The sequence below is a fragment of the Anneissia japonica genome, unplaced genomic scaffold (genome assembly GCF_011630105.1).
Source record: "Anneissia japonica isolate Jap-2015-1 unplaced genomic scaffold, ASM1163010v1 scaffold21_len1647178_cov195, whole genome shotgun sequence".
Taxonomy (NCBI): Eukaryota; Metazoa; Echinodermata; class Crinoidea; order Comatulida; family Comatulidae; genus Anneissia; species Anneissia japonica.
Window position 1 is genome coordinate 473,715 of NW_022750455.1, and position 10,933 is coordinate 484,647.

At 30.4% G+C, this 10,933-nt stretch overlaps 1 protein-coding gene across 1 annotated transcript in view; it reads left to right on the plus strand.

Moving 5' to 3' along the window:
• The window catches only part of LOC117121385 (fibroblast growth factor receptor-like), a gene marked incomplete in the record, with an annotated part of 59,534 nt that overhangs the window by 41,578 nt on the left and 7,023 nt on the right, over positions 1-10,933 (plus strand). Inside the window, 6 exon segments of the mRNA XM_033266578.1 lie at positions 196-319; positions 1,800-1,993; positions 3,070-3,081; positions 4,537-4,653; positions 6,972-7,104; positions 8,177-8,388. Coding sequence (XP_033122469.1) covers positions 196-319; positions 1,800-1,993; positions 3,070-3,081; positions 4,537-4,653; positions 6,972-7,104; positions 8,177-8,388 — 792 coding nt within the window.

Sequence of the window (10,933 nt, forward strand, 5' to 3'; positions counted from 1 at the left end):
TTTGACCATTAAAAATCTGTTACAAATCTGCAATATTTCCTGGAGTGATGGTGGTTCGGACATTTAATAGTGACCTTTCGTTGGTATTTCCACTACAAACAACATGGTAATTCTCAGACTTTTTTGGTTGTATAATGGATCAACAGAATCTTATTTAAGTTTTTGATGAGTGTTTTTTTTTTTAATTCATAAAAGGGTGTTCAAACCGATGGAAAGTTGAAGATGCGAGATGCTTTGCCGCATGATACTGGAAATTACACTTGTATTGTAGAAAATGAGTTTGGTTCCATTAATTACACCTTCCAAGTAAAAGTCCAAGGTTAGTGTTTCTCTTTTTTTTATTTATTAGATTATGTTTTAGTTATTAATTACTGCAACAGCATATCAAAGTTCATTTAAAGTAAGGATTGATGCTCTATATATTAAATTTTAAGTAGTGAAAAATACTGGTGTCTCAGGATTCAAACCCAGGAATATATAGAAATAATCCTAACCACCAAGTTATTTTACTCTTTTAATGAAGCATAATAATTATGGTTTTACATGTATATTTTTAATGATCTTACATTGTTTCTATATTTACACTGTACCTGTGAAGAAACAGACAATTTCTCAAGTAAGCTGTTTAAGTGGTTAGGTGATATATGGGTTATACCATTACGTTTGTAATGTGCAATTATTATTTATTTTTAATATAATTTCTTTTTTTTTTTTTTAGAGGAAAGTATGTAAAGTATAAAATAGTATTTTCATGCCAGTTCTTTTTGTTTAGTTGGTGCTGTCTTATTTTTATTTGATGAATAGCATATCATAAAATTTATTTGGGTATTATATTGTTTGTGGAGCCATGCATTGTAAAAGCCAATCTAAGCATTTAATTTTTATTTCACTGGGACCATGTTTTATATCTTTTTTTATAATTTAAACGAAATTATCAGAGAACCTGGTAACTGCTACTGGGGGACATTTCACTTAGTTACCAATCTTTACCTGAGGCCGGTGCAAGGCTTTCTTTCTTCTTGTAGCCTAGTCTTTGAAAACTAAATTCCAAAACCAAAAAATAATTAAATAGGGACGCATAAAACCTGCATTGTTTTTGGGTTTTTTTTGTTGCTGTTGCTCCCCAGTGTAATGTTTATGAGTCTTTGGACATTGGTGGCGCTGTTTCAAAATATGCCAAATAAAATGGTGTATGCATAATTATTATTTCATGGTCATCTCTTGCTTATCGGGTTCAAACATCATCTTGTAGATTTCATAACCCAGCAGAAAATTAGTTTAATGATACCGTACATACATGAGAATTTAATGTTTTTTATATATAGTAACTGATATTTTATTTTTTAAGTGATTTTACTATTTTGTTGCTAAAGGCAACCTGACAATAATTAGTTAAAATTTTGTGTAGTACAGGACTGGAAAATGTGCGCTCTATTGGCTTAGGTGTTGTTTAATGTCATCCTAGAATATATCTGTTCTTATTTTTTTCTTAAATTGGTTTATTATACTTTTAAAATTAATATGTGAGCATGAGTAACATTTTGTGTAAAATATATTTTAAAAAAGGCTAGAGATGGGCTTGTACATAAAGGTGTACATATTATCATTTTATGTTTGGTTTGTGTTGGGGTTTTTTTTGTAGCAAATCATTTGGAATCATCCTAAGTAATGGTGTTATTTTATGTGATGTGTATATAATATATCAGAGAACAATTTCAAATGATGAAAAAAATATTGTTACTACTGTAATAGCTATTCTGTCAAAATAATTTCATTGTATGTAATATATTCATTAATAGAACGTCTTACTCATCGACCAATTATCAAGCACATTAAACCAAGTGAGAATGAAACTGTCGTTGAGGGCTCTACAGTGACTTTTTCATGTTCAGTATTGAGTGACCTACATCCGTACGTGGTTTGGCTCCGCTGGAATGACGGCAATGCCACCAGAATAGAGAGTCAGCGTGACGCACTAATATCAGAATGGGGGGTAAGTTTATCTGATAGAATGTCTACTGTATAATTTATTAATATGAAAATAGGGCATAAAATAATCAAGAAAATATCCACCCTATAAAAATGTCAGTCCCTAAAAAATGTCACAAGAAATATCTAGTTACTAAAGTATCTGTAACAATCATCCTAATTCGCTTTGATAATATGATGGACCGTCTTGTTGATAATTGATCACTATGATTGTTGAGAGTATGCCTGGCTGCATTGTCGTTCTTTTCCCCTGTGTTGCATGAAAACATATCTTGCAGGTGTTTTCAGATGTTTTCGACCCTTGTGGTTCTCCCGTTTTGAGTCGTTGCCATTCGGATGTGGATATTCTTTCATGAATGCCTCTCCTTCAGTATTTATTGCAAGAGACAACCATGTTCCCTACATACATATCTTTTATCCTACTAATTTGTATAGTTTTGGCTTCTTAGGCTATGCATAAGTATTTGATCAGATTGTGTGTATTTTTGTTTCAGACATTCCTGATTGAATAGCTTTAACGTTTGACATTCAAAAATTGAATGTTATTTTCCCTATTTAAAAAATTGCAATTTCTGTAAGCTTTGTCATCAGTGATTTTTAATAAAGTAGCGTATCCCTACCATTTTGGCCGTCACTTAGCCTTCCTTTATTTAACAAAGAAAATAATAGAACGTGGGAGGGTTTGATAAGAAGGAGGGGGGAAGAGGTGGTAAAATCCCACAGACGCTGCATGGATTGATGTTACTATTGCATGGATTGTGAATGTTTGATGGCATGAATCAGCATGGATGACATAAATGAGACCTAGATTTCCAGGTCTTTTGATGTGTACCAGTAAGCTTATGAAAGTTGCATGAATGATTTCAATAAGTATATTTAGTATTCATTTTATTATGTATAAATATCATGTTGTTTAGAAAACTAGTTTTTTTTTATGTTATGAAAAAAGAGAGTTAAATACAAATGCGTAGTTGTACTTGCTTCATTTTTGATGAAATGTTACTTTAAATTGCTTCCTTTTCCATCTTTTTTCCTTTTTGTGCACGTGATTGCGTGCGTGTGTATGTTTTGTCTACTCAGGAATTTTATCAGGTGAGGCTAAATTCAACATCAACTCTAAGGATATTACGGATCTATGTTGGCATGTCTGATTTTTTATTAGATTTAAGAAGTTTATTGTTTTATCTGGGTGAACCTAATATAAAATTCTGCACGATTGGAACCGGTATTAGCACGGACAATTTGGGAGTATAAATTATGATTTAATTTTTTCCAAAAACCACTGCATGTCTTTATTAGGATCAACAAATTTTAATGGATTTGGATTTCTTTCTTCAATGTTAAATTATTTATCTCATTTGGTTATTTTTTAATTTATTGCATGATTATTGGATTAGGAGGATACAAATTATGTGTCATAGATAATCACATAATTATATTTTTATTTTTGATTAAGATAATAATATTTATTATATTATTATATATTTTTGTAATATTTATATAAGATCATATATTTATTATATTGTTTACAATAGATATATTTGTTTTAAAAATAGTTATATTAGATTAAATTAAATATATTATTAATTTTATTATTTATGCCTGCTAATTTGGGTTATTATCTACTGTATTTATACCAAATTAAAAATAAAAAAATATTTAAAATTAATTATACTAGATATGTTTGTTTTTACTATCAATTTCCATATTATAAGATTATTTTGCTGTTCAGTTTTGGTTTATTCTTAGAGTAAAAGTTGTGATTTTATTGTTTAACCTATATAATTAAGTCATAAAATATGAATGTTTTACTATATCTTGGGCAATTTTTTTATCTTTATTGTTTATGGTGATGTATGTGAGTGTATTTGTGCTCTATCAAATTTATAATATTCTTGATTGGCATGCTAGTTTTGAAAATGTATGACGATAATATTTTTAGTCATCAAGCAAAAATTTTTTTTTTAAACTTGTATTTACATACTGGTATCTGTGTTGGTTCTATCACTTGTTATATAATATAATAATCACCATCAAAAACAAAATAACTCAAATCAATGACACATTTTTGAATCAAACAACATTTATATTTATATAACACATACCTTCATTTGTAGTTTGTATTGTTACATTTCTATTATATATTATATGTAAATTAAATAATTAAATAATATGTATGCATAGTGTTATATAACGTACATATTCAATAGATGTCCATATAATATATACATATGATGTGCATATATATTGAGTATATAAATGTATGTACATACACATACACCAAGAATATACACATGGATTATCTATTAAAACAATCAAATGTTTTGTAATATATTTAATTACACTATCTTGTGGCCTGGATATTGTTTTCTATTTTACTCCTCACTCAGAATATTTAGGAGTTGTCAAAGAAGACATCGACTACGCTGACAACTCTCATTTTATGCTTTTCAGGCGCGAGTGTAAGCTCATATGTTTGCGATTTTGCATGTGAAACTTGTTAGAAACTAACAATAACCACAATGATTGTTTTGCATGTTTCATTAGGAGCAATGGTTAGACAACCCATTCTGGAATTGCAGCTATGCTACGAGTATGGTCTTCAAAAACCAAACAATTTCACCTCTCACGTGTCTTATATCAGAGACGCTTAACACCAAAGAGGTACCTAATCTAATTACTAGAAATAATGCTAATTAGCATGTTGTGCACAATAGAAGAGAAAACAATACCATCACTGAGGTCTGATTTGTATTTTAACAATGTATTCAAATTAATTAGAAAAATCCATTTATTAACTTCAGAACAGAACCTTTAAGATGGATTTGTTTTCTTTACATTGTTGTTAATTATTAAGATGCACTATGACCCAAAACTCTTACATTTCACAGATGAGGTAAGTACATTTGTTTCGCTAATAGATTGTGCATGCATTATACATATTAAATTCTCCTAACATTAATCTCACAGTTGTTAGATAATTTTTTAATGGCACAATAAACCCTTTGATTTGATTTATTAACAAATTAATGAGATGCTAATTAAAATTCTGAGGATTTGCTACTAATAATTACTAATAGCTATTTGGGTCTCTTGTTAATTTTTGGGCGGTATTTTTTGTTTCCTTCTTATTTTCCCATTTCCATATTTGATACATACGCATTATTCTGCGTTTTATTTTTCTAGTTTTCTTTTTAGTTTATTCATATAATTTCAGTTTTCAGGGATTCTTGGATTATGTTTTACTTTAAATGTATTCTGTTGGTTTTGGATTACTTAAAACAAGTTTATGTTGATTTTGCTTTGATATTCAAATATCTTGCCAGCTTTTTTCTACAAGTATATATCTCTCTATCCTTACTATTAACTACCAAATAACTACCAAATTTAGTCCCTCTTTGATATGCATTAATATATATTGAATTTGTATTTTTCCAAGATTACTTGATCATTAGGATGAATTTGCTGAAGATTAATTTCTAGATGATACTAATAATAAATAGTTTATGCCAGTCAATAAATGACTTCCATAATTTAAATATCTTGCGATGTATTTGACGGTGTCAGATTTTGTTGGCTTTGTATATGGTGCTGGTTTGCATATTAAATTTATTTTCTTTTAGTATTTACTTTAAAAGAAAAGTTTCATACATGTTTTGAAATTCAGTAAGAAATATAGTAATACAGTGGAACCCTATTTTAGGGGACAACTTCAGGACCAAAAAAAGTGTCCCCTTAACAGGTGTGTTGCCTAAATAGGGTTTGACTGTAGTGTTAAAAGATACATTTCCCTCACTTCATATTCAAAAAATGTACCCTTAATAGGATAGTCCCTGTAATAGGGTTGCCACCTTAACACTCTGACTGCCAGGGGTTTAAAAACATAGTATCAGCCACCGCCAGACTTTATAGCGAAAACACTTTTCTGAAGCTCGTTGATAGTGCGTATATGATCAGATCGACATGAAATGATTACTACAAGAACAACAAACATTTTAGCTTTACAATGGTACCAAACACTTGGTTCTAATCACAGTCTGTGACCCATAACAGTAAAATGAAAATGACTCACTATTGGAGATTTACGCAAATTTGCTCCCGAAGCTAAGATAATCGCAATTTCGTGAAAGTATATCAATACCGCTACGCTCAATGTAAACAAACATATAGTGAAATACCTACAGTACAGACTGAATATAGTGTTCAAATTGTTAGTACATGTTGGTAATTACCCCATCTGTCAGATTCCGTAAAAAACCTGAAACACAAAGATCTCTGTGTTTAGCGGTCAATCGTTTCGTTACCAAACACGGAGATCTCTGTGTTTGACGGGCAGAGTGTTAATAGGGGTGTCCACTTAATAAAGATGTCCCACAGCATGGGGTTTTACTGTATTTTCTAGTAATCTTTTGAGATTCATCTATAATCGCTGTTAATTATGCCAAATTCCACATCAAAATTCTATTTTGTTGCACATTCAGGACAAAAATGACTTTAAAACTGCATCAGTATGGAAAAAAGAATGTTTTAAATCAATTTATGATAAAATGTTTCACTCATGTTTTAATCATGATTTTAAAAGAATGTATGATCCTTCTCTTTGGTGATGGATAAATTTTGTTTAATATTTTGTTCATAGTATTACTGTACCTATATTTATGAATATATATCAAGTTGTGATTTTAAGTAGATCTAGTTATATAAATGTATGTGTTATAAAATAATTTACATAAATTTATTCACCTTGATCTACTTCAGTAATGTATTATGAAATGATATATATATTATTGCACATATTATAATTACCAATTTTTGTACTAAAAATAGAAAAGCAACAGCAACATTTTGCTTACCTTTAGGTTAATAATGATTCCTCTCGCAATATTGTGCTTAATTTCTCATGTAATGACACCAACTGATAATGAAAATATTGCATATTTTGAAGTATTTCTTATTACTAACATGATGTTCGTTGGATATAGGGGTCCACTGATCTTACCGTGGAAGTGTTAAAGTTTGAAAGCGTGTCTGTTAATGACACTGGCCGTTTCTCCTGCGTTGCTAGCAACACCATAGGAAGGTCCCAAGAAGATGCGTATTTGACTGTCATTCCAGGTAATTCATTATTAAAATTTTTTATAATTTTTTTTTCCAAAATTTAATTTCGTCATTTATCATTAGTGAAATCATATTTATGGAGATTAGTTATTGAAGATTATTTTAGTGCAAGATTTAGTTAAACTAGTGAGAGAATTTTATTATTATCTTACCGTGGAAGTGTTAAAGTTTGAAAGCGTGTCTGTTAATGACACTGGCCGTTTCTCCAGCGTTGCTAGCAACACCATAGGAAGGTCCCAAGGAGATGCGTATTTGACTGTCATTCCAGGTAATGTATTATTAAAATTTTTTATAATTTTTTTTTTCAAAATTTAATTTCGTCATTTATCATTAGTGAAATCATATTTATGGAGATTAGTTATTGAAGATTATTTTAGTGCAAGATTTAGTTTAATTAAACTAGTGAGAGAATTTTATTATTCTTATGGTTAATCACCCCTCTCAAAAAAGAACATGTGAGAATTGAGAGTCCAAAGTGTAAAGTACGATTTATGTGGGGTTTTTTTTTGTCCTTTTGTATTTTGCTGAAATGAATAAAATGAAAATTTAAAAAAAACCACCAATCACAAAATTTATATATATATATAAAAAAAAAAAAAACAGTTATGTTAGTCTTATGTCACAAGTTTTTATGGATATCTAAAAACAAAATATACATTTTATAATTCTGTATTTAATTGGGTAATTCCAATTGTCATGAATTCATCAATCACATCTTATCATGTCATCATTTACACAAGGAATGACGAAGCATTGCTTGCAATCATAATATTAATCTGACTAGTATATTTAATGATTGACAAAGACCATGGCTCTACTAACAAAATAATGATTCATTGTTAATAGATAAGAATCATTAGTTTATCGACCCTTCATTATACTATTGTATTGTATTAAAACTTAAATTTGTGGTGGGGGAGATGTTTAATCCTTGGCACTATAACCGTTTAAATTAAAATTAATTTTTTTTTTCAATCTAGAAATATTTACAGTTTTACTATACAAAGTGGTAAAATGATTTCAGTATTATATGCAACAATAAGAATTTTAATTAAATGTTTATTGACAGCTAAAGATCTAACAACGGCCAAACCAGGAGGCATATCACATGTGCCTACAACATTAAAGAACTCAAGTTTGACGTTAATAATATGTGTTGTCATTGGCCTAGTCATCGTAATAGCCACAATCCTCACAATCTGGGCATGTTGCAGACCTAAAAAGAAAAGCCACCACAAACACATCGCTCGCGTAAACGACAAAATGGTCTTGAATCGACAGGTAAGAATCAGCGTCGTCTTGATTTAGTTTACAGAGTTGTTGAATCAAAGTGAAAGAGGTTGTCAGTCAGTGGTTTTTTTTTCCTCTCATGCTGATTTGGACTTTGAGCTGTAGAACAAATAGACAATCAAAAGGCCACTATCTGTTTACTTGCCGATCTTATTTCAAACATCAGTGTATTTTTAATTGACTTGTACCTTATTAAATGTACTACCAGTGAACGTTTATACTATGTAACCAAATTTACGACAGTTCCTATAAGGTGCTATATGAAGCAATGCTTGTTTTGTTTTTGCTCTCATTAATGTGTGCTAGACTATCCTCCCTTACAGTAACTTGTCATGCTAAACCCTTGTGTCTAGGCCTTAGTGTAGCAGATGCATAATAATTTATATGATTTATTGTAATTATTATTTATTTTATGGCCTTGGAAGAAAATTATCCCTGATACAGAAATAACAGGCAAAATGTTTGAGGTGATAGTCCTCCGTTTTTGTGCTATGTATTCCATACTGTTATCTTTTTTTTTAAACCAACTGATCATGCAGGTATGGTTTTCCGCTAAGTAAAAACTAGGATGCATGTGAAATGATGCTATTTCTAATCTACATTAGGGAATATTCATTCATTATTTGCCCTTTGAACCTGATACAGTTAAAGTCTTAGCAAATCGATAAAGCTTGCAAGGGTTTCTGCTTAAAGAGGCAAATGAAAATATTTCAAATTGGAAAGGATTACCTGTCACAAATAGCAAAAAAGCCGTCAAAACGTTCTTCACATGGAACAATGTCAGAAGTATCCATTCAGAGTTATATCAACCCATGTCAGTACAGAGTTTTCCAAATGGTCCCAGCAACAGCTTGAAATTCTGGATTTACAGCATACCACTTGCAGGCCCTGTGTTTTGGAGATTCAGGTTTGGTGTAGGCTTTAGTTGTGTAATAGGACAACTTAAGCTGCCAACACTTGAAGCTTTGATAACTTTTTATACACAAAAAATTCTGCTGTCTGTTAATGGTTTCTGTCAAATAATTACTGTGATTTTTTTTTTTTACCTTAAATTGTATGTACCATTTTAAATGCCTTGGTTGCAATGGAAGTAGAGGACCCTAGAAATTTCTGAAATAATGTTAGCGCTCCCAACATTTAATCTATTTTTGCTATTTGTGATAAGGGGAATTAAGGTTAATATAGTTTCATCTTGCATTAAAATTATAATAAATCTTAATGAAACGAGTATGCTTGTTGCTAACTATGGTTAGGTTAACTTCTTTTCATGCCCTCTGGGGTCGGTTGGGTTACTTTTCCGGCGTAGAGTGCCTAATAATTATTATTATATGCAGGTATGTGTGACTATTCCAGAAATTTATTGGGTTTTTTTTTTTACCTTTTGTTAGTTTATATTGATTTTGAAGTAACACTTAAGGGTGGTAAGAAAACATTAAGCAATGTTACTTATATTGCTTCTTCTTGTCTCTTGTTACAAGCTGTATCACGGTGACGATGATTCAGCCGCTAATCTCAAACGTTACTTTACTGGAAGTATCACGGTATGATACGCGACACCATTGCAAAACGAACATCACAACAATTGACTTGGAAATGCACTAAAGAACGTTGCTTTAAAACCTCCAAATTTAAATTTACAATTTGCAACAACAGAGAATTATTACATGCTTTTAGAGTACTGTTTACCTCCCAACCCACAAAACCAAGATCATACATGTGTTCCGTTTTGCAATGCCTGTTCTTCTGCAAGCATGTTTTCCATTCTTTGCTGGTTCAGTTTTGCTAGCCTTTGCTTGGTCCAGCAGTTGCTGATTGCTAGCCTTGCTTGATCCAGCTGTTGTTAGTCAAAGGATTATAGTTTGTGACCGTTAATCCATGCTGCATGTTTAGTGTTATCTGTCTTTTTTCTTTTATTTTTTTTTTTTCACAAAACAATGTTATGCCTTCTGAAGCAAGAGATAAATTTTGTGTTTACTGATGAATGTCTTTTTGTAGCTTAGATTTTTATCACATTCACTTTGTTATTTGCATTGTGTATGGTTTCTTTTCTTCTTCCCTCACTATTCATTTTCTTGCATTTCTATGATTTTATCCTGCAAAACATTATGGTTGTTTGAATTTTCACTAGATAATTAGTTAAATTATTTAAAATAGTTAAGTCATAAAGAACCACTTTAATCCAGTGCATAATTATCATCATTGGTTTATGTCAATTCTCTTATAAACCTAAATTATTTTTTAAAATTTTTTTAAGCATTTTGTAAACAGATCACACTAAATCAAAGTATTTATTTTAAATTTAACATTTTTATGAAAAAAAAACACAAATTAAATACTGTACTTCTAAATGAAAATTAAACCCCAACATTATCATTTAGTACGTACTAGCAAAAAAATTGTATTGACTGTGTTGTGTTTTCACCATTTGTTGTGACAACTTGTGCATTACCATTCTTGATTAGTTGTTATGATACCAACCAAAGTGTGTGTGTGTGTGTGTGTGTGTGTGTGTGTGTGTGTGTGTATATATATATAT